The sequence below is a fragment of the Gadus chalcogrammus genome, chromosome 20, assembly GCF_026213295.1.
Source record: "Gadus chalcogrammus isolate NIFS_2021 chromosome 20, NIFS_Gcha_1.0, whole genome shotgun sequence".
Lineage (NCBI taxonomy): Eukaryota > Metazoa > Chordata > Actinopteri > Gadiformes > Gadidae > Gadus > Gadus chalcogrammus.
In genome coordinates, this window is record NC_079431.1 from 977,568 (window position 1) to 1,004,000 (window position 26,433).

At 46.4% G+C, this 26,433-nt stretch overlaps 2 protein-coding genes and 1 long non-coding RNA gene across 7 annotated transcripts in view; 1 reads left to right on the top strand and 2 right to left on the bottom strand.

Moving 5' to 3' along the window:
• Window positions 1–46: 46 nt before the first annotated feature.
• Window positions 47–11,417, bottom strand: chaf1b (chromatin assembly factor 1, subunit B). Its single transcript, XM_056579345.1, has 14 exons — window positions 11,194–11,417; window positions 10,331–10,477; window positions 9,746–9,878; window positions 9,081–9,201; window positions 8,363–8,466; window positions 7,615–7,711; window positions 6,200–6,284; window positions 5,634–5,727; window positions 5,428–5,497; window positions 4,993–5,084; window positions 3,891–4,050; window positions 2,688–3,302; window positions 1,178–1,257; window positions 47–191 (listed from the first exon to the last, which is right to left on the bottom strand). Exons 2-14 carry the CDS (start codon window positions 10,454–10,456, stop codon window positions 91–93), a joined length of 1,878 nt encoding a protein of 625 aa, XP_056435320.1. The 5' UTR covers window positions 10,457–10,477; window positions 11,194–11,417; the 3' UTR covers window positions 47–90.
• On the top strand, window positions 11,344–25,719 carry LOC130373130 (uncharacterized). The gene is made up of 4 exons (XR_008893480.1): window positions 11,344–11,871; window positions 12,556–12,606; window positions 13,010–13,069; window positions 24,458–25,719. It is a non-coding gene; the product is annotated as an uncharacterized LOC130373130 (long non-coding RNA).
• Window positions 14,557–26,433, bottom strand: part of morc3a (MORC family CW-type zinc finger 3a) — a 49,389-nt gene continuing 37,512 nt past the window's right edge. Inside the window, exons 4-20 of one of the 5 annotated variants that reach the window (XM_056579332.1) lie at window positions 25,246–25,472; window positions 24,509–24,659; window positions 22,532–22,679; window positions 22,070–22,198; window positions 21,722–21,841; window positions 19,376–19,476; window positions 18,982–19,089; window positions 18,619–18,747; window positions 18,143–18,217; window positions 17,860–17,908; window positions 17,567–17,653; window positions 17,363–17,408; window positions 17,185–17,257; window positions 16,405–17,110; window positions 16,075–16,136; window positions 15,880–15,963; window positions 14,561–15,773 (exon numbers count right to left, since the gene is read on the bottom strand). In XM_056579332.1, the coding sequence (XP_056435307.1) occupies window positions 15,921–15,963; window positions 16,075–16,136; window positions 16,405–17,110; window positions 17,185–17,257; window positions 17,363–17,408; window positions 17,567–17,653; window positions 17,860–17,908; window positions 18,143–18,217; window positions 18,619–18,747; window positions 18,982–19,089; window positions 19,376–19,476; window positions 21,722–21,841; window positions 22,070–22,198; window positions 22,532–22,679; window positions 24,509–24,659; window positions 25,246–25,472 (2,254 nt within the window). In that variant the 3' untranslated portion in view covers window positions 14,561–15,773; window positions 15,880–15,920. Of the gene's footprint in view, window positions 15,964–16,074; window positions 16,137–16,404; window positions 17,111–17,184; window positions 17,258–17,362; window positions 17,409–17,566; window positions 17,654–17,859; window positions 17,909–18,142; window positions 18,218–18,618; window positions 18,748–18,981; window positions 19,090–19,375; window positions 19,477–21,721; window positions 21,842–22,069; window positions 22,199–22,531; window positions 22,680–24,508; window positions 24,660–25,245; window positions 25,473–26,433 lie in introns of all 5 variants that reach the window. The other 4 variants (XM_056579333.1, XM_056579335.1, XM_056579334.1 and 1 more) reach the window with 4 other exon arrangements.

Here is a 26,433-nt window from a genome sequence, read left to right on the forward strand (position 1 = left end):
CCCAGTAGCCACTCAACTCTCCTCCCAGTACCCACTCAACCCTCCTCCCAGTACCCACTCAACCCTCCTCCCAGTGGCCACTGGGAGCCGCTATGGCTTGGCGGCGTCCTTCTTGGTGGGGGGCTCGGTGGTCTTGGGCCTCTTGGACTCGGGGGGCAGGCAGACCGGGTCAGAGGGGGGGGAGGGTCGCTCTGTGGGGAACAAGAGAGACGATCACATGACCGGCAGCACCGCGAGACGATCACATGACCGGCAGCACCGCAAGACGATCACATGACCGGCAGCACCGCGAGACGATCACATGACCGGCAGCACCGCGAGACGATCACATGACCGGCAGCACCGGGAGACGATCACATGACCGGCAGCACCGGGAGACGATCACATGACCGGCAGCACCGGGAAGCCGGGTCCGGGGAGGAGGGGCTAGGAGGGACCGTGGAGCTCATGTGAGGTGATGAGACCCCTCTACGTTGCTATAGCAACCTACATGACCATCACTGGTAGGACAAAACATGGATGCTGCAATCGTCGGCTTGGTTTAGACACATCAGGAACAGAGCCGGTTCAAGATCAACGCTGAAAGCCAAGCCATGAAGACAACGGCCATTTTACATTTACCTTTTATACTATATAATTTTTATAGAAAGAGAAACAACAATATACAGTATATTGCCGTCGGTACAGTAAGGATGTTCATAGAACCAAGTGCCAAGCACTAACCATCACTAGGTTAACCCATTCCCCGTACACAACAGAGATAGCTAGGATAAGACGCTACACCATGCTAAGTACTGTTTTTAAGTGCCAGGACAACAACATACAATAAGTGAGTACATTAATTGGGACATATTATACCACCAGGTGTGAGTGCGATTAGCAGTTACAAGCCGTTTTGAAAATCTGCGTCTTCTGACAAATAGATCAGTCTACCAGTCTACCCAGAGGACTGTTGTAAACGTTGCTCATCTATCCGTCATACATCTAGGTGGACACGCCCACTAGTGATGTCACAAGACGCAGATTTTCAAACGGCTGGTAAGGCCTGACCCCACCTGGCGGTGTACCACGTCTCCTCTAAGTGGATCACGTTCCCATAACGGCGCCATAGCCTGCTCCCTACGGAGCTGCGCCCCGAGGAGGTGTGAGCGCATGAATGGTGAGGGGGTGAACGCACCGTGCCGCGCCTTCTCGCTGGAGGACGGCGTGAAGAGGGCCGCCGGAGAGCGCAGCGCCACCGGGGTCAGGGCCACGCGCCTGGAACACAAGACAGACCTCAGGACGGGAGGGGTCAGAGGTCACCGCAGGCAGCGTGAGGGCCCCCAACACTGGAGGGCCCCCCCAAACTGGAGGGAACCCCGCGTCTTACATTTAGCAGACTGACAGATATAAGTACACATGTCAGGAGAGGGTGAAACAACCATATGTACAGTGCAAGTGCTCCAACCATCACTAGGTTGACCAACTCCCGTGTACAACAGAGACAGCTAGGGTAAGGCGCTACACCGTGCTAGGGACTGTTCTTGCTACACCGTGCTAGGGGCTGCCGTAGTGCTGCACTGCCCCACAGGGTTTAGTTAGTTGGTTAGTTAGTTGGTTAGTAGGGTTTAGCAAGTGTGTTCTTCGGACTAACAGAACCGTTTGAAACCGAAGTCATTTCATTTTAATCAGTACTATAGAGACGCCTTAATGTGCACGATGAACAGCCTCCCCTTCTCAGACAAGAGCTGCTCTCAGCAGACCTCGTGCTTCAACACCTCATGGTTCTGTGGACTGGCAGGAGGACCTGGACCTGGACCTGGTTCTGGTTCTGGTTCTGCCGCGGGGCGGTACGGGACTCGTGTTGGGGTCGCGCGGCAGCTGCGGCCCTATACACGCCCACTATTGTCCCCCAGCAGGGCCCCCGGCCTGGGGGGCTTTATCTAGGACCCAGCGGGGGGTCCCCCCCGTCCCCGGGGCCGGGCAGGGCTTTGTTCTCCCGCCGTCCAGGCTCCGGCGGTTTGCGCCAGCCGCCTTCCCTGAATCCATCATGTACAGAGAGGCCTTAAGCAGCCCCGACAGGACCCCCCCCCCCCCCCCGGCGGCCACTAGCCACAGTACTGGAATCAAGGGTTTGATTATTTACATGCTGAAGTGTCCTTGTTAGTGTCCTTGTTCTACGGCCCTTGTGATTGGGTCCTCCGTCTATCGTCCTCGTCCTAGTGTCCTAGTTCTAGTGTCCTCGTCCTAGTGTCCTCGTCCTAGTGTCCTCGTTCCCTCATTCTCATGTCCTCGTTCGGGTATCCTCGTTCCCTCGTCCTCGTCCTAGTGTCCTCGTCCTAGTGTCCTCGTCCCAGTGTCCTCGTCCCAGTGTCCTCGTCCTAGTGTCGTCGTTCCCTCGTCCTAGTGCCCTAGTTCTAGTGTCCTCGTCCTAGTGTCCTCGTCCTAGTGTCCTCGTCCTAGTGCCCTCGTCCTAGTATCCTCGTCCCAGTGTCCTCGTCCTAGTGTCGTCGTTCCCTCGTCCTAGTGCCCTAGTTCTAGTGTCCTCGTCCTAGTGTCCTCGTCCTAGTGTCCTCGTCCTAGTGCCCTCGTCCTAGTGCCCTCGTCCTAGTGTCCTTGATAAGTACATATTATAATAACAGTATATTAAATACTGACAGTGGAAGGCGGTCGGATGTGAACCCTGAAGAGAGGCCAAGCACCCTTACCTGGGGGAGGGCCCCTTGGGAGTGGAGGGCCCCTTGGGAGTGGAGGGCCCCTTGGGAGTGGAGGGCCCCTTGGGAGTCGAGGGCCCCTTGGGAGTCGTGGGCCCCTTGGGAGTCGTGGGCCCGGGAGAGTTGGCGCCCTGGAGGCCCTTGGCACCGGTGGGGGTCAGGGGCCCCAGGCGAGGCTGGGGCGTGGAGGGCGTGGGGGTCTGGGGGCCCTCGGCCGGGGCCCGGGGCCCGGCCGGCTTCCCCCAGCCCTCCAGGGTGTTGAGGGTGATCCTCCGCGGCGGGGCCTTGCTGGCTGCGGTCGGCGTCCCCCGGCTCCTCTTGTCCAGCGAGGGGGAGGCCTGGGGGGCCTGGGGGGTCGACGGGGCCTCCCTGACGGGCGGGGCCGCCGGGGCCACGGGGCCCGGGGTGGCGGGGGCCGGCTGCGGGAGCGGGGAGGAGGTCCTGGCTCCGGCGGACCTCTTGACCTTCTTCTCGGGGCCCGGCGTGGGGGTGGAGAGCTCCAGGACGGGGGGCTCCTTCAGCGGCTGGCCCAGCTCCCCCGGGGAGAAGGACACCAGGGAGCAGTAGCCGTCCGTGGACGACACGGCCAGGAAGAGGCCGTCTCCGGACCTGGACCCGGGAGGACAGGGCTCAGAACCAGGCAGGGACCCACCACAGAACCCCCGTAGGAAGCACAACACCCGAAAGTGCTCTCGGACTAGGCGCACTAATAGACTAATGGGCATTTAGCTGTTTACTGTTGTTATGCGGACATCTTAGCATACAAACAACTAGAACACAGCCTACGGTCATTAGGTAGAGCCCTATAGGAGGTTCCAAACATTCAATCAGCTGGGGGCTAGAAAGGGACTCCTATTGAGTCAGAGGAGAGGAGAGGAGAGGAGGAGAGGAGAGGAGAGGAGAGGAGAGGAGAGGAGAGGAGAGGAGAGGAGAGGAGAGGAGAGGAGAGGAGAGGAGAGGAGAGCAGAGCAGAGAGGAGGAGATGAGAGCAGAGGAGAGGAGAGGAGAGGAGAGGGAGGAGAGGAGAGGAGAGCAGAGCAGAGGAGGAGAGGAGAGGAGAGGAGAGGAGAGGAGAGGAGAGGACATGAGGGAGGCTAGGAGGGTAGAGGAGAGGCTAGGAGAGGAGAACAGGACAGGACAGGAGGGGACATGAGAGAGGATAGGAGAGGAGCGCGGCGAGGAGGGGCGGGGCTGTACCAGCTCAGGTCGCTCAGCGTGTGGTAGTGGATGTTGGACACCAGGGCGAAGGGCAGCGTCTGCTGCGTGTCGTACAGGTAGACCGAGTCCTCCGACGCCACGGCCAGCACCATGCGGTACGGCAGCTGGAACACGTTGGGGAGGGCCTCCGTGGAGCCGTCTGGGGAGGGAGGAGGAGAGGGGGGTGAGGAGGAGAGGGGGGTGAGGAGGAGGAGAGGGGGGTGAGGAGGAGGAGAGGGGGGTGAGGAGCAGGAGAGGGGGGTGAGGAGGAGGAGAGGGGGGTGAGGAGGAGGAGAGGGGGGTGAGGAGCAGGAGAGGGGGGTGAGGAGGAGGAGAGGGGGGTGAGGAGGAGGAGAGGGGGGTGAGGAGGAGGAGAGGGGGGTGAGGAGGAGGAGAGTGGGGTGAGGAGGAGGAGAGGGGGGCCTGTGCATTGAGCACCTGAAGAGGATGGTCCATGAGACCCATTCTAACCTCACGCCCCGTCGGTCTACCCACTTCCTTCAAGCTGATTTAATGGGCGGAGTCTTTTTTCCCCTCCCGGCTACATAGCCAATCGGGTAACCAGGCCACTCCCACCAAGGCAACGCTGCCGATTGGCTGAACTTTCAGGAAGTACATAAAACAGGGAGGAGGGGAATCAGACCGCGCAGGGGGGGGCAGTCTGTCCTGTAGGGGGCAGTCTGTCCTGTAGGGGGCTGTCTGTCCTGTAGGGGGGGCTGTCTGTCTGTCCTGTAGGGGGCTGTCTGTCCTGTAGGGGGCTCTCTGTCCTGTGGGGGCTGTCCGTCTGTCCTGTGGGGGCTGTCTGTCCTGTAGGGGGGGCTGTCTGTCTGTCCTGTAGGGGGCTGTCTGTCCTGTAGGGGGCTCTCTGTCCTGTGGGGGCTGTCTGTCTGTCCTGTGGGGGCTGTCTGTCTGTCCTGTAGGGGGCTGTCTGTCTGTCCTGCAGGGGGCTGTCTGTCTGTCCTGCAGGGGTCTGTCTGTCCTGCAGGGGTCTGTCTGTCCTGTGGGGGCTGTCTGTCTGTCCTGTAGGGGGCTCTCTGTCCTGTAGGGGGGGCTCTCTGTCCTGTAGGGGGCTGTCTGTCCTGTGGGGGGCCGTCTGTCCTACCGTCGTCCTGCTTGGTCCTCAGCTGGTAGTAGACGGGGCAGCAGCGCACGGCCAGGGTGGCTTTAGACGGACAGGGCAGGTGGGCGATGGGCCTGGGGAAACAGTATCGGCATTATTATTAGTATCATCATCATCATCATCAATATTATTATCATCATCATTATCATCATCATCATTATTATTATCATCATCAGTATTATTCATAGCCATCGCTCTGCTCATAACTTGGTCAGGGAAATGTGATTTGGGCGGGGAAGACACCGAAGCGGCCGCTAAAACAGCCAACACTCTAGGCTAAACAGCCTAGCCGCTGGGCTAAACAGCCTAGCCGCTAAACCAGCCAGCCTAGCCGCTAATCCAGACAGCCTAGCCGCTAGGCCAGACAGCTGATTTAGATCTTAGCTGAAGTCTGACAGAGTATCGCGACGGAGTCACCTCTTGAGGCTCTTCCTGGAGAAGACGTAGGTGGTGTTGGTGATGTTCTCCCCGGCCTCCACGCACCCCGCTGAGGACCAAGAACACACCTCTTCATCATCATCATCCTCCTCCTTAAGAAGACACGTTAGAACCCAGAAGGAGACCTTTATCCCCCTGTGTGTGTGTAGGTGTGCGCGTGCGTGCGTGCGTGCGTGCGTGTGTACCTGGGGCCAGCAGGAAGGAGCCGTCTGGGGTGAAGGTGAGGCGCCTGAAGAACGACCTCATGCTGTCGTCATGGAACATCCGGTACGGCTTGGTCTAGAGACAGACACACACACACACACACACACACACACACACACACACACACACACACACACACACACACACACACACACACACACACACACACACACACACACACACACACACACACACACACACACACACACACACACAGGTCAATAACTTACCATTGCTGTGATTTATTTTCAATAACCGCTCACCTCTGCAACGACACAAGTCTAAAAGCCCGTTAACGTTGAAGGGAAAGTAACTGGTTTCTAATTAGGTGGGCTCGGTGGAATATACCACAAAGGGGGGGGTCCCTTTATAACGGGGTGGCGTCCACCTCTGCCGAAATACATCCTTATTCAGTCCCTGTTGTTTATGGATGATTATTAAGCCATCAAGCAGAGGGCTTCGTTGGGGTGACTCCAGGCGTTGGTGCCCGTCTCCCCAGGGAGGTGCGGTCGGTACGTCACGACGCGGTCTACAGACGAAGCCCCACCTCTCCGTCTCCGGGGGGCCCCGAGGTCATCTTGCTGACGCAGTACGCCTTCTTCTTGGTCTGAGTGCTGTACACCCGCATCACTCTGGGAGGGGGGGGGGGGGGGGGGGGGGGGAGAGAGGTCGTCAACATCCTCAAATAAACACTCTGGGAGGGGGAGATAAACACTCTGGGAGGGGGGGAGATAAACACTCTGGGAGGGGGGAGATAAACACTCTGTGAGGGGGGGAGATAAACACTCTGGGAGGGGGAGATAAACACTCTGGGAGGGGGAGATAAACACTCTGTGAGGGGGGGAGATAAACACTCTGGGAGGGGGAGATAAACACTCTGGGAGGGGGAGATAAACACTCTGGGAGGGGGGGAGATAAACACTCTGTGAGGGGGGGAGATAAACACTCTGGGAGGGGGGAGATAAACACTCTGTGAGGGGGGGAGATAAACACTCTGGGAGGGGGGGGGAGATAAACACTCTGGGAGGGGGGAGATAAACACTCTGGGAGGGGGAGATAAACACTCTGGGAGGGGGAGATAAACACTCTGGGAGGGGGGGAGATAAACACTCTGGGAGGGGGAGATAAACACTCTGGGAGGGGGAGATAAACACTCTGGGAGGGGGGGGGGGGAGATAAACACTCTGGGAGGGGGGGAGATAAACACTCTGGGAGGGGGAGATAAACACTCTGGGAGGGGGGAGATAAACACTCTGTGAGGGGGGGAGATAAACACTCTGGGAGGGGGGAGATAAACACTCTGGGAAGGGGAGATAAACACTCTGGGAGGGGGGGGGGGGAGAAAAACACTCTGGGGGGGGGTAGATAAACACTCTGGGAGGGGGAGATAAACACTCTGGGAGGGGGGGGGGAGATAAACACTCTGGGAGGGGGGAGATAAACACTCTGGGAGGGGGGAGATAAACACTCTGGGAGGGGGGGAGATAAACACTCTGGGAGGGGGGGAGATAAACACTCTGGGAGGGGGAGATAAACACTCTGGGAGGGGGGAGATAAACACTCTGGGAGGGGGGGGGGAGATAAACACTCTGGGAGGGGGGAGATAAACACTCTGGGAGGGGGGAGATAAACACTCTGGGAGGGGGGGAGATAAACACTCTGGGAGGGGGGGAGATAAACACTCTGGGAGGGGGAGATAAACACTCTGGGAGGGGGGAGATAAACACTCTGGGAAGGGGGGGGGAGATAAACAGGGGGTTGAGGGGTCTGATCCTAGCTTGCTGGTCCTATGAACATCCTCACTGTCCCGACAGCGCTACATTGTTCATCTTTCTTCTGACAAATGTATTTATCGTAAGACACTTTGGATAAAGGTTTTAGCTAAACGCCCTGAATGTAAATGAACACACGCCCTCCTGATATCATCGGGGGGCGGGGGCGTGGAGGTGGGGGCTCCCGTACCTGTCGCAGCTGAGCGTGGCTACGTACTGCCCCAGGGGGTCCCAGGTCACCCCCTGCACGTAGCTCTTGTGGTCGTTAAATATGCTGATCTTCTGACCTACAAAAGGAAGAAACATGTTTTTTTTAATAACCGTGTTCAGGTTTACGACATGTTTCCATCGGGTGTAAATAACGTTAAAGTGCAACCATCAGATATCTGGCCCAGCTACTACGGACAGGGCTGCAACAGTGAATGTTGTTACGGGTCAACGGTTATGATCACCAGCCCCCTGAAATGTGTGTGGCGCCCAGCCGTACCCCCCAGCTGGTTGTACCACACAGGGGTACACCCAGCTGTACCCCCCAGCTGGGTGCACCACACAGGGGTGCAACGGAGTGTACAACTAATCCTCCAGACGGCCCACACTGTGGCTGTAACTAGAGATGTTCTGATACCATCCTTTCCTTCCACATACCGATCCCTGAACTTGGCTGACAACGAGTATATACCGACACAGCGTCTAGCATAGTAATTGCTGCTATAAATAACACAGCAATGTACAGTCGACAGCACAACACTGTAGTGTTTGTGATGTTCTCCGCCTGTGTAGTAAATTGTGTCGGTGGATGGGATTGGATCGGCACACAGAGGTGCCTACTCGCCGCCATCCCATAATGCAGTATCGGAGGGATCTCAGATACCGGCATCAGTATCGGAACAACCAACCAGAACCGGTTTAACATTGCACAGAAGGAGCGTCTGTCCCACCTTTGGCGACGTCCCACAGGATGGCCGTGTTGTCCACAGACCCCGACACCATGAAGGTTCCCTCGCGCGTCCAGGAGATGTCGTACACATCCTCGATGTGCCCCCTGTGAAGATAAAACACTCGTCAATATCCCTCAAACAGAGTGGGTGACAGCACACAAACAGGCCCGATGAAACAAGTTTATTGGAAAGTGAACGATTAATCGAGTTCACCTGACACCGGAATGTAATGGAACTACATTAAATAATGACAACGACAGTGATAAAAGTAAATAAAGTGTGTGTTTTATTTCTGCACTTGCGCTTTTGTTATTTGTTACCGACTGGAGATCAGTAAGATTCGTATTTATTTTTCTTCTACAGATAAAAAGTTAAATAAAGATTTTATAATATCAATTAATAATCTAATTTCATTATAACATGTACTCCTGGCCTACAGGAAAGAGAAGTTTATACATTGATTGTAACTAATGTCGTTTTGGTCATACTATAGAATGATTTATTGCTTGTTTTTAGGGAAAAATACAGAAGATAAGGAATTTATCTAAAAATCGCAAACTAATGACAATCGCGACATCCCTCAAAAGGTAAAAACGCAATTCGATAAAATCCTCATCCCAAATCGTCCCCCCTTAGAGACAGAGCAGAGGAATTTAAATATGGTGACTATGAATCAGATGTTGTGAGTGAAGGCGCCGGTCTGGGTGTCCTGACCTACCTCAGGGTTTTGACCACGCTCCAGCTCTCCTTGTTGAGCAGAGAGTCGTCCTCCTCCTGGAACAGCGGGGACGACTCGGGCTCCTTCTGGTCGTTGAGCTTCCACAGCAGGATGGCCGCGTCTGGACACACGAGGACATCCGAGGTTCAGCACTAGGGCCCTCGAGGACACCTGGGGCCCTCGAGAACACCTGGGGCCCTCGAGAACACCGGGGGCCCTCGAGAACACCTGGGGCCCTCGAGGACACCTGGGGCCCTCAAGAACACCTGGGGCCCTCGAGAACACCTGGGGCCCTTGAGGACACCTGAGGGACAAAACTAGGGCCGCCCTGTGGAACCTCAAGGCTTCGTAAAGCTACCACAGGCCGGAACGGACAATAATCATTTTCATTTTTTAATTATCCGTTGTCTTTTTTTAAATGGACCCACAGCTGCATCACAGGACTAAAATATGATGCTTGATGCAATAATTTCCCCACCCTCGAGCGAAACATTACACATTTTGGCCAATTGTCATCTTCAACGATACACACGCATCCCCCTGCGAGAGCGAGCCATCGCAACACAGCATCAAAGAGTTCAGTGGAAACGCTCCTCGTCTTCTCGTTGCTGGTAGTGAATTCAAGTCTCTCGATGAGGACACTCGGGGGGGGGGGGGGGTCGTACCGTCGCCTCCGGAGGCCAGCAGCTCCCCGCCCGGGCTGAAGCGCACCACGTTCACGGCCTTGGTGTGTCTGGCAAGGTTGGAGAGGAAGTCCACCACCGCCTTCCCGTCTGGGCCCGTGTCTACCCGCCACACCTGGACCCCCGCACAACACACTGTCATTTCCCTTCTTGCACTTACCAACGATTCTTCATATATACGCAATACATAAAAGACATTGTATCGGTAGACCTACATTTTGTAATCAAGTTCTGTTGGCTGGTGTAAATGCAGTCTGTGTGCTTTAATGCTATGAGCAAAGACTGTAATAAACCTCCTATATAACAGGTATAGTGTTGTTAGAGTATAAAAGTTATTCATATATTTTTACTGAACCTTTATTATCAATGTTCTGCTGTAAAGATCATGTCCATTTAACCAGAGCATTCAACTGTAATAAAGGATTTCGACATAGTTAATTTAACTAGGCAACATGCCATTCAAATCAATACACAATCATTAGATCGACCGATATAGATAGTGAATGGTATCCGAATGCTATGCATTTAGATCCGACGTTTGGGTATCCTCCTCCTACTGCATCTTACCCTGACTGTGGTGTCGACCCCGGCTGTAGCGAGCCGGAGGACCCGTCCATCTCCGTGGTGCTGGAAGTCCAAACTGTACACCGGCTCCTTGTTGTGCCAGGCGATCTCACACGTCACCACCTTCATCCTCGTACGTCTTGATGCCCACTTTATCGGAAAACAAGAGGAACGAACGTCAGGTGTCAAATTAACAGTGGGGTCGACAGGACTGGTCCACTGGACAGACGGGTCGACAGGACTGGTCCACTGGACAATGGGGTCGACAGGACTGGTCCACTGGACAATGGGGTCGACAGGCCTTGACCCCTGGACAGCTCAAAGCCCTACACTAGAATGAATAAGGAGCTCAAATCCTTACACTAGAATACGGCCACCAAGCAACAAGAGACCCTCAGGTCACGACCTCCATCAACGCTGTCATCACTAACATCGTACTGTCCAGTAGTCCGTGAAGAGTTCAGGCCCTTCCGGACACTGAAAGGTGGGTTCAATCCCTTCAGGACACTGAAAGATGCAACGCTTCACAGATCTCTGCTCAGACAGGACCGACGGAGATCTTTGTGAACCCAATGACTCGTCGATACAAAGGAGGATGAGCCGAGCCGTGCAGAGAGGTGCCACATGGGTCAGTCTATCACCATTTAACACCGGCAGATTGCTGCAGATAAGACTTATATCCTCAGAAGAGGGCCGGAGGTGGAGACATTAGCGACTAAGAGGACTCCTGTTTACAATATGTCGGGTTGTCATGTCTAGAGTTGACGGGGACGAACGCTGAAGACAACAAGTTTTTGGCTAAAATACAGAACAACAATACAACATAAATAACAACAAAATACATATCCTAATAACATAATGCATACCTTTTCTCCGTCCACTTGATATTGTTGGGGGTCCGTTCCCTCGTCCAGCGGTAAACAGAGGAAAACTTTAGCAGCTTTCCCGCGTAGGATTTACTCTGAGCTTCCTGTTGAAGTCCACATGATTGGTCAGAGTACAGGATGGGGAGGGGCTGAACGTCTGATTGGTCAGTGTGCCGGAACTCCTGATTGGTCAGAGAGCGCGTTATGGGTATGATACTGTATATTATGTAAGGGACGGGATAATGCATATAACGCCGGATAATGACCGGCGTTCTATTCGTATCCCGCTTATTACACGGCTTAATGCCAAAACAAAAAAATAACTTCACACACTGTGTCTTTTTATAATTTATTTGTTACCATTCGTAGTGTTGATGAGCAGATACATTTTAATAACATTGATAACATTGCTACTTTATTCCGGTCACCAATTTATACATTGCATGGTCTTGCTGTGCGTGCAATACAATGTAAAGTTGTGTTGTTTGTTTTCGGGCTGGTTTGCTAAAGAGGCTAATGTAGCTAAACAACGACTGGCCGATTTCGGAACGCTGGCGTCCGGGGATTCAGGAACACACGTGACCAGAGAACACACCCACTCAACAAAAGAAAAAGGCGGTAACTGTTAAAAGATTTGACCCAGGAGCGCCAAGCAGCGCTTTCACCGGAGCGGAGAAGGTGATTAGTAGTCAATATCTTAAACACTAATCTCATACTAGAGATATTGTCAACCGATAACCTTAACGAATTTTCTATGAATAATGTTCATGTATTAGTAGACTAGTAGACTTAGATAAGTATATTGTGGGTCCCGAGTCACGAGTCCGACGACCCCAACCGTTACCGGTCACCTAAACGGTTTGTTTTATTTGGTTATACACAGTTAAAAATGTCATCCATCTTGTTAAGTAGGTTATACACTGTTAGAAATGTCATGCATATTTTCAACTAGGTTGTACACTGTTACAAATGTAATCCATTTTTTAAACTATGTTATACAGTAGGCCTACACGCTTAAAATTGTCATCCATCTTGTTAACTAGGTTATGTGACACGGTTCAACATGTCATACATCTTGGTAACTATGTGATACACAGTTTAAAATGTCTCCCAAGAAAATAAAATTAAGATGAGCACCTTTTTTTGGGGACCTATATTTAGATTAATACCACATGCATTGATAACTTAGGAATCTCAGAAATATAAATGGTTAACAAATATTTACAAAGACATTATTATGATATCTAAACTGGAAACGTTGAGCTAGTAGGTTCATTTCATTACAGTTATACTCATCAAACTAGCAGTGTTATATATTTACAAGCTATATTTCTCTTTATGCATCAAATTATCTTTTATTAGGAGAAGGAATCAGCAGGTGCTAGCAAGACAGGTGGAGGAACAGGGCCACAGGTGAGGACTTACCATGGTTTGGTAGTTTTAACAGTGTAGCAGACTACGTTTAGAGCTCTTATTGTATATATATATATATATAGTCCATATATATATATATATATATAATATAACGACAACAAGGTATTTAAATCAAAGTATGTCAGTTAATACCTTTAACTGCACTCCAAACAATTGTTAATGAGTCTCCAAATTATTCTTCAAAGAAAAATTATTGTCATGAAGATGCTTTTATTAAAAAATAAGTTGTAGATTATAATGCTGATTGTTTGGAACACATAGAGACAGTTGGAGGGAAGTGTTATTAAAATGTAGTTTAACTAAGCAACCTACATTATCAGTTTTATTAGTATTAGCAAACGACATTATCAGAGATGGACAATATATTTTCTCTTTTTATTAGGAAAAGAAAGTTATGCAGCCAGCAGGTACTAGCAGGACAGATGAAGCAACAGGTCCACAGGTAAGGTCCTACAATGGTTTAGTAGTTAAACAGTGTAGACTACGTTTTAGGCTTTCATACTGGGGTGTTTTTGATGATAGAGTTCACTGAATGGCATTAAACAGAGTAGCTACATTGGTAATGTTTTTTTAATTACATTTTCTAAGGAGATTGGTAAAGGTCCACATGCTAGGAAGGATGAAGATGACAAATGACAGTAGCAGTGATTGTAAATGCAGTTCAGTATAATTTTGAAGATGGGATTATTGTTTGGGACAAGCAATGTCTGTTTCAGAATAGGCGATCATACTTTGGGCTCTTGACTGTACCCAAACAGTAATCAATATTTTATTTTCCTAATATAAAATAAGATTCTTGGCTAAGCCTTCAATGTCTTAAAATTGGTTTCCAAAGTATCCTAGCAAATTATGTTTGTAAAGTTAAAAGCCGCTACAGCTAAGGTCAGGCTCAGAAAATATTGCAATACTGTATATGAGCTTGAAAAGAGAATACATTTGGTCGTAATCGAGCTGTATACCGTTTTTAATAGTTTGTACCCATGTGTGCAGCATGTGTTTTGGTAGAAAAATAATAATAAAACGCCCCTACCAATATTAAAATCAAACCTATGCCCTTGAAAGCCATCTTATATTTTATGTAAACTGTGTTTCTTTGTAAACTAATCAGATGAAGTTTATTAGGCACTTGTTGACTGAAGCGACTATGTTCACCAGATCATAATTAACACGTAATTACCGGTAAATGATCCATAATTTGACGTACATCAAAATATGACGTTACTGAAGGATGAAGAGAATGCTTTTTTAAAAAGGTACAATGATACAATGAAATATTTAGGCGACTTGTAATGCATTAATATGCACAACGAAATATATAGATTCATTTTTATACTGCAATTCTACTTACCTAACCCTAACCCTTCATTCATAAATAAAGCCTTCAACTGAAAAATAGTCCTTTTACCTATGGGTCATACATAATTGAGGCCATATTGAAGAATATATATTTTATTTGTTTTGTATGGGGAAAACTTGCCGCTTTATACTATAACCCTCGCTCAGACGCGGTTATGAAATAAATCTCTGCTCAGATGGAGCTTCACCATCCACACACATTGTGGCCTTATACCACAATGAGTATAATGCGAAAAGCACAACTTTCTCACGGACACCGCAGTCCACCGCTGCCCAGACAGAGCTCCACACGTCCACACAAACCAGTCCACCGCTGCCCAGACAGAGCTCCACACGTCCACACAAACCAGTCCACCGCTGCCCAGACAGAGCTCCACACGTCCACACAAACCAGTCCACTGCTGCCCCTTGGTCGTGGCGTCAGACCACCTCGGAACAGGTACTCTGACGTCACCAAAATAACGTCACCTGCGTTCGCAGCAGAGTGGATTCAGTGGACATTCAGTGTTTTGGGGAGGACATAGGATTTTACCGATCTATAAATAGGGGGGTTATTTCAGTAACAGTGATAAAATGGCATTGATTGCGGTTGTTTATGGTTCAATTGCTCTTTAATATATTGATAATTGTTATGAACAGCACACAAACCCCAACAATCAGCGCACAAACCCCAACAATCAACACACAAACCCCAAAAATAAATAACACGGTACTTTATGAATACAAAAAAAACCAAACTCTTTCCCATCTTAACAATAAAATGTATGTTATGTTTCATACAATTAAATCTACAAACAATTGACATCAACAATATATATATTTTCATTAGGGCTGGGCAACGATTAAAGTTTTAAACGCGATTCATCGCATAGTATTTGTGAGTTAACTCGCGATTAATCACACTTTTAAAATTATATTTTAAATCCACTCCGATTGAGGTGAAATTAGGTTATCAAATGGAATGACACATTGTCATTCATACCAAATGTACTTAATAAGCAAAAACTAGACCAAGTGACCTTGAGAGTTTTATTGACTCACTCAGTGTGGGTTGAATATGAAACTTACGGAACACCACAGATTTGGGAATTGTAAACAGGCAGTTAATTAGTACAATTGTAATTGAATGTAAAGTAAGTGGAACTAAAAAACACAATTATTTCTGACATGAATGTTGACATTCTGTGGGCAAAAAATAAATAAATAAGAATAAATAAAGAGAACGTGCATTAATGCGTTTTGTATTTTGTATATATTGAAAATATTGAATATATTGAAAATAATATTGCATTAACGCATTATTAACGTGTTACCTTGCCCACTCCTAATTTTCATTTCTGCTTTATTTATGGAGACTGGTCTGAGATCAAAATCTTTTTTACATCAGAGCCCTTACAAAACAATATTTAGAATGACATCATCATGAGTCATCAAAATATAAGCAGTTTACAATATTCTAATCATAAAAAAGGTAATAAAGCTGGAATCGAGACGAACTCTTACAGGCTGAGGTCATCCAGGAGCCTTAAAACTGGTATACTGTTGTTCTTGTTCTATTTATATATTATTTATTTTCTCGAATGCACCAATTGGGAAAGCTTACTAAAAATTTCGTTGTACTTCACTCGTGCAATGACAATAAAAGGCTTTCTATTTCTATTTCTATTCTATTTCTAGCCTAGCCAAGGTATATCATAGCTAAACGCTGTCTTTGCCAAAATCCAAAAGGTGCCTGTGGGACTCTGAAGGACACTGAAGGTTGTGACCTTGCTTTACATCCATTGACCTACCTGAAAGGCAGTGAGGTGAGATAGGTGGAGAGTTAACCCCAAACAGCTTTGTAACCAACATTAGTCAATGGTATAGCTGTGAAGTAGGACCATTGCTATGGTGTACCTGTTCCAATATCTCCTCAATGCACTCGTAGTTCACTTGGTTCAGTTTAAAAGATCAGCCATTTTATCTTTGAGCTTTGTCAGACTGTTTCAGAGTTGAGAGGAACAGAAATAAAACAATACTTATTGTGTACTTTTTAAAAGGACGCAATTAATAACAATCAATAGATTGATTGATTGAATGAGAGAGACTAACCTTGACTTGTTCTTTTCACACTCGGCAGAAATGGTGGCTTTCTCCTCCTCCAACTGCTTCACCTGATGGGGAATCACATGGTGTTTAAAGTTCTAAGTCAAATTAACAAGTCTTGTTAATTTAATTTGTATAAAACTTCCGGTTGCGGACTGAAAGGGCTTCAAAAGCCTTCTCACAATCATTCTTTTTGCATTTCAGATGCATTGCAGCAAAATTATTGGTTCAAATTTTTAGTACCGACAGTCAGGTACACAGAGAATCTGAGGACTAAGCTGGGCACTGAAAAGCAAAAAAAAAAAAGCTGCAGCCTACTAAATCAAATTAGCATACCTTTAAGACCAGTTTCTCAATCTCGTTGCTGCTTCTCTCCAATCTACACGTCAAGTCTTCAAAATGCTTTGCATGTTCCTGGTTATGGCGGGAATGGGTCTCCAGTAACGCCTCTTTTTCTCTGCTCAGCTTCTCTGCCTTCTCTCTGGCTGTCTGACAGTCTGCACACTGCTTCTCCAACTCTAGTTGTGCATGGAGCTCCTTGACCTTCTCTTTGAAGGAGTCCCTCTCGTTGGACACAGACTGCAGGAGCTCCATGAGCTGGTCTTGCTCTTCCTGGGCCTGGATGATGCTAATCATTCCCTCCTCCATCACCTTAGCTCCATCGTTAGCCGCTGTGCTGCTGTTCATCTCCTCCTCATCCTTCACTCGTGGTCCTTGCATCTGGGTGCATTTGTCCCTCATCTCCCCCGTGGCATAATTTCCTGTAGATCTGGCCTCCAAGGCTGCATGGCTGAAGGCCATCCCGTAAACGGGAACCTTTGGGTCACTCTCTGTCCTCACTCCAACCGGGTGGAGGGTGGGCTCCGTCGGTGCAGGAGTACTGCTGCCCTCCAATAGGTTGTCGTCAATGTTTAAGTCCTTGCAAGGGACAGGGGTTGGTGGGGTCGTAGAGCTGCTCGGACTCATATCTGTGACTAACTTTCTCTTGAGACCATCCAGCTTCTGTCTTTTGGCTTCGTTTTGTGGAGTCGTAGGCTGCAGCCTTCAAAAAAACAAAAATTAAGATTTTCCGAGAGAATAAAGGGAAAAACATGTGGGGGTTAAAGGCACTCATACCTTGAGGGGGTTTTTGACAGCGAGAATACTTCTGTTATTACCAGCTGACTGCTGCTAGTGGACAAACTAGATGCTAGAGAGAAATGACATGAAATATATTACAAGGAAAAGAAGGTGAAGAAAACAGGCTGTAAAAATAAAGTATGTACCACCCAGATAATACAAAAACGCATTTTACCTGAAGCGCCCTTTCCTGGTGTCCGTGGTGTGTTCGGGGTGGAGGTCTTGTTGTCATGATCAAAAGTTAGTTTTAGTATATCGTAGAAAGACTATATACACAAGATATAATTCAATATGTAATTCACTACATGAGTTATATATTTATATCTGTAATCTGTAAAAGTCAGGCAGAACTATAAACGACTTCATGCACACCACGCACCATTTTCCTCCACTCCCTCTCCTCCTTCAGTCTTCTGAGGGACTCGGCTTTCAGAAGAAGCTCCCGTTGCCTTTTCTCTTCCTGAAACTAGTGGACACATGTTGGAAAAGACTTGATGAATAAAGACCATCTCTCAACAAACTGTTTTCAGTCTACCTATAGTTTTTTGTCTTTTATGTAATAAACATGAATCATTATGGTAAAAATATAATCAATATTTGTATTACCATTTATTGTTCGAACAATAGTACATACAGTATAATATGATTTATATCTGAAGACATTTTCTTCACCTTTTTGAATTCTTTCAACTCTTCTTGTTTCTTTTTTTCCTCCTTCTCCCTGTAAACATAAACAAAACAATTTTCAGAAACGCCAAATACCCCATACAGGTGACATAAATGATGATGTAAAGTCTGTGGAAACAAAGGAAGAATTTCATTGCACAACTGAGAACGTCTCATTTGTGCATATGACAATAAACACTTTGAATTGAATTGAATAACCATAACCTCAACAAAGGTTGAGTTTGTGTACCAGGCTAAGTGAAGTAGTAATGCTAAAGATGGAGCTTACTGTATCTTATAGGTCTTAGGGTTTGTTTGCTGCTCTGAATCAGAGTCCTCTGGCTCTTCCATCGTCTCACAGCGCCTGAATGAGAGGAGTTATGAATGTATGAATGTTATAACAATGATTGTGTCCCCTACAGAAAATTATTTGAATCTGGATTAATCATTCAATGTGCTAATAATCCTCCTTTTTATGGAACAATAAAGATATATTTTAACATAAAATTAATTGAAAAGTGCAACAGTTGACTTGCATTTATTGTGGTTGTTGATGCATATGGACTCATTTCAAGAAAGCCACGTAGATGTCCCATCTATGCTCATCTAGTATTTCAGTAGATGCTTTTATCCAGAGCAATTTACAGTTGATTAGTTTAGATTGGCATTAAGGCATCTTGATGCCCAAAGACCTCTTGGTCAAATCAGTCTACATGCAATGTGTCAACATCGGGGATCAAACCCAGAACCTTTCAGCTCTCTGACCTGAACTGAGGGTCGGGGTTCATGTAGCAGAACCACTCTTCAGGAAGTTTATCGTTGTTAATTCCATCCGGCATCCTCCGCCACTGCTGACACTTATCACACTGGGCCCAGTTCTGATCCGGGCGTTTTCTGTAGAACATTGGTACACAGAACCACTCAACAACGTCCTCATAAGAGCGTCCAGTGACAGTAGACAGCATAAGGATGCTTAGCTTGACCAAACCACAAGTACCACAGTATGAGGCAGCAGTGAATGAATGCAGTTCAAACAGGTCAAATGAGATACATCTAGCTGCAGCCATTGAAGATCAAACAGGCAACTTGGACCATATGATGACGATAAGCGATCTTATTGGGACTTACTGTTCCTCCTCAATGGGTACGTTGTTGCTGCGGTTGCTGTTCTTTCTCTTAAACCGAATTTCTTTACAGTATTCTTCTAACTTGATTGCAACATTTCTGATGGCGTTCCTGTAAAACAAACAAAGAAAATGTCAGACTTGTGTCTTGATAAGAGGGACAGTTTTAGTGGTTAGGGTGGTTGACCCGAGGTTCTGGCCTCAAACACCAATATCAACAGTCTACATGTAGGCACTCTTGAGCCAGATTCTAACCTCTTCCAGCTCATACAGACCACTGATTTCACAGCTTATTGCTTTGTGGAAAAATGGCTGCTAAATGCCGATGATAAATGTCACAAATGAATTCATGACTGTAACATCATAATTGATGATCATCCCCATTCTACAGGCCTTACCTGTACTTATCGGTGTTGTCAAAGTCCTGTTTGTTGTGAGTCGGTTCCAGAAAATTGCATTCAATCACACCAATGACTCCGATGCCTTGCTTGTTGCTAGCCTGTTAGGAGCACATATACCAATGTCTACCAACACAAACACCAAAGAATGAATAATATGAATAAATATAGTTGCAAGCAACCACGACGTTTGAGTATGGTGGTGGAATAGTGAATACATGAGGGTTCCAAAATTTGATGTCATGCCTTGTGTCAAATAATGGTTGGTAGAGGTTGGACTTGAACCATTGGTAATGAGTCCGACGCAATACCACTACACTACATGGATATGTAGACTACGATGGGCAGATCAGATAATATTTTGAGAAATATATGTATTCCGTTAGTGGAGGTGTGGTGAGCTTGGTCGGTATGGTAATATGGCATTGGTATGCCTTAAAAACGGAAGTTAATGTTTATCGGAAGTTAAATATCAAAACAATCACCGATCATGTTTCTAAAGCATACTTTGCCAAATCCATCGTCAAACGGACGTTTGCGGTATTACATGTGTACAGCTTTAAGGCCCAGGCCACTTTGGAGAGAGGCCGCGGTTTAGAAAGGCAACTTCAAAGAATGCATCCATTCTTTTTCAGATATAGACTTGACATTTTGCATGGGTATTCTGTGGAATCTACCCTTTGTAGCTATATTGATAGCCGAGCCTATATATTTGACGCAATGTTAGAGCTGTTTAAACATCTGGGATATTCTTATATTTCTCTTTAAATTGTATATTTCTGCCGTCTTTAGCCTTATTGGTATAAGTTCCACATCATGTAGTCCCACAGTCACCTGGTACATGTCTGCCGAGTTTGAAGCTTTTACCATATCCGACAAGTTGTAGCCATTGCATTAAATCTTAATGATCAGACCACATGGGTCGGACTCTGAAAGTTGTTCATCATGATGATTGGTGCATATATAACAAGTTGCATGCATATTGCACTTTCCTAGTGGAAATGGCAGCCTGTTGAGTATGTTGCACTTCAAAGGCTTGTTTTAGCGCCACCTATTGTTCGTTCAATAGGATATGATGATTTGACATCATATCCTTGGTGTCCTTAAATCATAACTTTTGACCATTTAGTTTTTGAGAATTTTGTCAGGAAAAATAAATGAATACAACTAATAATAAAGATTACAATAGGGCTACTACGGTTTTGTAGGACCCTTAATTGAAAGGCACATATTAGACGAGTCATGTCACCACATGTGAATTTTCAGAAGCAAATGAGTCTGGTCTTATGCCAACTCCTGCTGACAATATTCCATGAGCATGCTGACATGCTAATGCCACCGTTTGCCATGTTTCAAGTCCCTGGGCCACTTTGAAGCGGACTTGTGATTGCTAGTACAATGGGGCTGATGGTTCTTGTTTGACTGCAAGTTATGGCGCCCCCTGTCGCCCTTTTCTTTTTTCCTTTACTTTTTGAAGAACTGCTGACAAGTGGTTTCTAAACATGTACCAACTTAGGCCCCGTCCACACGAAGCCGATTTCATGGCGAAACCGCAAAGGTCTTGTACAGTTCGGCCTTCCGTCCACACGAAGCCGACGAATCCGCTGACCGAAACCGTAAACTTCTGAAACCGCCCTCTGAGGTGGTTTCAAATCTACCCGGTTTCGTTTTGGATTCGTGTGGACGCCTGAAACCGACTGAAACCGTAAACCATGACGTCATCGGCCCACCCCTCGACCCTCTAGCCAATGACTGTTAAGCCCGCGGAGTCTCAGAACTCACAACAACAAAGATGATGGCGGACTACAGGCTTGTAATCGTTCTGCATCAGATCATGTCCCTTGTTGGGTTGCTAAGCCACTATTTATTGAGAATCCGCGACCGAATATCCCACATTATAAATGCAACGGCATCTCGCACTCATGGTCAGACCAGACAAATAACTCTACCTTCTTCGCGTTCGCCATCGTAGAAGAGCTGTTTGTTTGTGTTCTTGGTGGTTCGGGAGGCAGCGTTTATGCGCATGCTCGCCTCTTCTTATTTATTTTTCTTCTGGATTTCTGTAGCAGAAGCAGCGCCCCTTATGGGCCTGGAATGTGTACTACAGCATCGTTTCGTCTAACACTATATACATTTTTCAATATATATGGATCTGTATCGCAATATTATCGGTATCACGGGCCATGCATCGCGTATAGTATCGTGAGGTACCCTGTGATTCCCAACTCTAGAATTTATACCTCAAAAACTAGAGTAGATAATTAGGAAAAATAGAAAGACGCATGATAACAATAGTGTGGCTTGCTTTGCAACCACACTAATTATTGCATACAAACACATACTCACGTTTAGCTGACAGCCGACACGATGATAGGCCTTAATGAGTCGGTTCTTGTGGTACATCATGAGGCCATAATGCTCCTTGCTCTTCGTGTTGTACCCAAAGGTGATGGGGATTTTTTGTTTCTTGAACGGGACTTAAGGAACAATCTGGACCAGAAGAACTGAAGTAGATTCTCCATAGAATTAAAAACATTTCTTGCATAAAAAAACTACGGTGGACTGCTACACAGTGTAGCGTCAGGGAATCAACTCCAGTTCATAGCATTCCACCGTTACTGGGATAAAGGCAGAGAATGAATTATTTCTTCTGCTGCAAGAAAAACCATGAACGTTTGTGGACGTAAAGGATACGACAAAAAAAGGCTTGTAGATTTCTCTTGCGATGTGGGCCAGGCTCTTAGAGATGAGCTGAGTCCTCACCTTCTGTCCTTGAATGTTGATCTGCATACGAGGCTTCATGTAGAGGACGCTGCAGTATTCCTATGGTTTAGTATAGATAAAAAAAATAATTCAACCCTTCATTGATACAAGTATGCATATCCCTAACACAACAGCAACCAAACATATCCCCTCTAGTCACTTTTTAGTCATAAAAACATGTCTTATCTGTAAATGATTAAGTACATAGCATTTTACAATTGCAAACATCTAGTTTTCTCTTCCCCTTGTCTGAATAGTTTAAAATTTTGAGCAACATTGAGCACAACTTACACTAAGTATTGAACTGTTTTACTATCTTCATTGATTAATATTGCATCATGAAGGTCTGATCCCTTACTCTACGTTCGGCCAGCTGAGGTCGCTAATACTTACACGCAACGAGTATTCACTCTCAGGGACTGAATAGTCTTGTCGCCCTGGTCTTTGGTTTGATTCAGTCGTTGATTCAAGGACATCAGAGGGAATGCGGATATCATAGCGGTCTGTGGTGAAATCAAACTCCATATTCCCTGCAGTCGTCCTATAATGAAAATATGAAATTAATAAAGATTGCAGAAAGAAATAGATGAACCAAGGTTAAATATATTTGCAATAGTCTTTAATAATCTAAATATGTATCAATATTCAATATTCAACAAAAATCCATATTGTTGAAAGCAACGACCGTGGGGTCCTATGGAATGGAGAGCGTGGTGAGCATTGCCTGTTGCAAACATCATAGTTGACATCACCGTGTCTCACAATATGTTTGATTGAGGTCAGAGTCAAACAGTGGACCTCCTGCGCAACATTGCTTAGCATTGCCGCTCCACTCTCTCCCACATGCAGGTATCCACAAGCAGGGGCAGAAGAGAGCATACGGGAGGAGTCTTCCATACTTTGCACAAAAGTTGAGCTTAAGTACAAAATGTCATTGACATGCCATAAGAGCAGGTTTAACGGAAGTGAACTGGAGTGTGGTGTTGACGGCTGGTTTAAGCAGCTTCACCAGGCCCGAGTCGGACTGATTATACTATTGGGCTGGGTGAGGCTGCACATCGCTTTGAGTACTAAACAATCAATGCGACCGGGTTAAACCAGCCATCAAACAAAAATGGCTGCATGTTTCCCTGCTCTGAATCATTAAGACTATAAACTGGTTATAATAATAAACTATACTACCAACAATATACCTGTTCTCACCATCTACAACAACCCGTGTCCGGGAGGGGGCCAGTAAAGGCCAACTAGGTGGCGCAGGGATGGGCAACTTTCATGATAAAGAGGGCCACATTTTTCATCATAACCATCGGAGGGCCACATGACTGCACACTTCAACTAAACGTGAGCTGAGAGAAGAAACAATTTTGAATTTGGTAGATATAATTTCCTGTATTCTGGTGCATTTTGGGGATGGCCACTACCTAAAAAATCATCCAGAATCATAACCTATGTACGGTATGTTAATTGAACCAAGATACATTCATTTAATGTTTTCCATGCTCAAACAGCCACATGAATGGTCAGTATTTTTATCAGTGCAAAGGGCTCACATACATCATCATTCAATGAAGTCAAAAAACTGAAAAACAGTGGCCCAACATTAAGTGCAACAACTCAATGAACTCAAACCCAACAAGCAGTTGTAGTAGTTGTAGTGGCGACTTAAGTGGATATCTTTAATGATTGATATAGCTTCTAAGCAAACTAGACGCATGGGTTTGCCTTCGAATTCTATGAATTCTTCTCATCTTTCTTGACCGAGTTTTCTCAGGGATGGGCAACTGGCGGCCCGCGGGCCGCCAGTTGCCCATCCCTGAGGTGGCGTGCGGCGACGGACATTGAATCCTATATCATCAAAAATTCAACAATGCCTCTAAGACAAATGGTGGCAAAGTGTATTCAAGAAATCTCTGACAAAATGTTTGGTAGCAGTTTGATTTGAACCAGGGCCCTCCTGCACATCTACCAGTGCTCACCCGGTTTGTGGACGTTTTGCAGAGTTGTGGTCACTGCATTAATTCAAAATGGTCCGACCACATGGGTTGCTGCGAGAACCCACTATAATTAATTGATATTAATTAATAGTATTTATAAATTCAGCCTATCTTACCTAACATAATTTGCATGTATATGAGATATTTTCATACAAAATCAATGAGATGTTTGTGTGGATAAAGAGGCCATATTATATAATTTTAATGTATGCAGGCTGTATATTTTGCACCGCTCTCATTATAGGACTCAAGAACTTTTTTTTGGCCTCTTAAACATCATTTTGTAGCCGTCCCGACCATAGGCTGTTTAACGTCCTGACAGGGCCGTGTTCTGTGGGCGTAGAGCCTGGTAACCATGGGGATGAACCCAGACCTGCGGAGGTTCCAGATGATGATCCGGGTCCCGGTGCTGGAGCAGGATGACTCGATAGCTCGGAGCTCAGTGAGCAGCTCTTCCTCAGTGTTGAAGGGTGAGTGGTCCAGTATGTCCCTCAGACTCGCCTGGTGCTCCTCCATCACACTGAGTAGTCACTCGGGTCAAGGAAGTTCTTACAAGGCTTTACTGATCGATAGTTCTATCTATCCATCTGTCCATCTATCTATATAAATAAAGTCAGTGCAGGGTAAGGTTTAGCTACTTCACTAGCTCTATCTATATTGGTGCACAACGTTATTATATATGCAGGAAAAAAAAAAATATATATATATTTTGTGATATTATGCCACCAGGTTTCAGTATGTTTAGCCATTACAAGCAGTTAAAAAAAAATCAGCCTTTCCTGTCCTTTAGTGGGAGTGACCACCTAGATGTATGATGGATAAGCAACATTTTCTACAGTCTACTGGGTAGGCAGGTAGACTGATCTTTCCAGCTTATGTCTAGGTGGAAACTCACACTTGTGATTGCATAATATCACCCATTTAAACCCCCCAAAAAACAATCTAAAATAAAAAAAAAGAATATCCCCTTAAAAAGGCCCTAGCCAAAGAACCAAATGTGGCTTTATTAACATATCCACCGTCATTTACCTCATGATAACTGATCAAAAAGACACTACAGCAATGACAAGGAACACAGTGTCAACCCATTCGACATGCTCAAAAGGATATAGTGTTTTGCTTCAGGTTTCTTAATGCTTATGATGGGCACAGTGATCTGCTTGGCTCCAATCTTCTTCAGGTAAGTCTGTGACAGCATGCCAACACACAGGTCATTCTTTGATTTGGATAAAACGATGGCATCCTGGCCCAGACGCATTGAGCCAGACTTGAAACCATTGCCATACATTCCAATGGGATGTTTGCCGTTGACAGCTTTTTTGTCGCTGTATCCAAAGCTATAAGGGAACATATGTTCATGCATTAATCACTAAACTCATGACACGGTAATGAATAAACTGAAATCCCTGATTTTGTGATTCTAAATAATCATTGTGGGAGTGTGTGGATGATGTCTTTAAAGTGGACCTATTATGCTTTTTCGACTTTTATGACCTATAAACGTTGTTATAATGATTGATAGTCATGTTTAACCATACACAAAAAAGCGATGTCGATTTTCGGGAAACTCTTCCTCTCATCTGGCTTTCAGAATTCTCAGAAATGTATGTACGTCATTATTTGACACTTTAGTATGGTTAAACATGACATCAATCATTATAACAACGTTTATAGGTCATAAAAGTCGAAAAAGCATAATAGGTCCCCTTTAAGCACCCTAATCAGGGGGAAAGGCTGCAAACCGGCTGTTATATTGAGCAATCAGTGTGCACAGGATAACCAGTCATTTCCACACATACACTATCTGGAGCCCAGAGAAGTCACCTAGATCGAGTATGGCAGCCATCTAGGTGGCGTGTAGCCTTTGAACACTGGACATTATGGTGCGTTCCAGGCAACCCGTAACTCGTGTTTTCACAACCTTCTACCCATGAAAGCGACCTGGAACGGCAGTCGAACCCGTACCTCACTATCCGTGAACTTGTACCAGATCGATGTACTCCCAGTTACAGCTTTTGACGTCACACACACAAACAACAATGGCGGATCAGATAACTTTGTTTTCAAGTTAATTGATTGGTCAGTAGGCGGTGCTTTTACCCAACTGCTCAAGGCCAGGTTAGGTTGGCAGCATGAGTCACCGTGGTGATACAGTGACGCTAAAACAGAGCCTCTTTCCTGTCAAAGCATACCCTGGCTTTGAACGCAACATACCTCGCTAACCCGCTAATCGTGGTTCGTAGTATAGCCAACAGACATGCCGAAGGTTTTGTTGTCTTGACTTGCCTGGAACGCTAC

Coding starts and splice junctions, on each gene's coding strand:
- chaf1b (XM_056579345.1), bottom strand. CDS start 10,456: ATGAAGGTGGTGACGTGTGAGATCGCCTGGCACAACAAGGAGCCGGTG. Junction 5,728..6,199: donor GGCCCCCCGGAGACGGAGAG/GTGGGGCTTCGT, acceptor GTCTGTCTCTAG/ACCAAGCCGTACCGGATGTT. Junction 5,085..5,427: donor TCCAGGAAGAGCCTCAAGAG/GTGACTCCGTCG, acceptor CTGTTTCCCCAG/GCCCATCGCCCACCTGCCCT.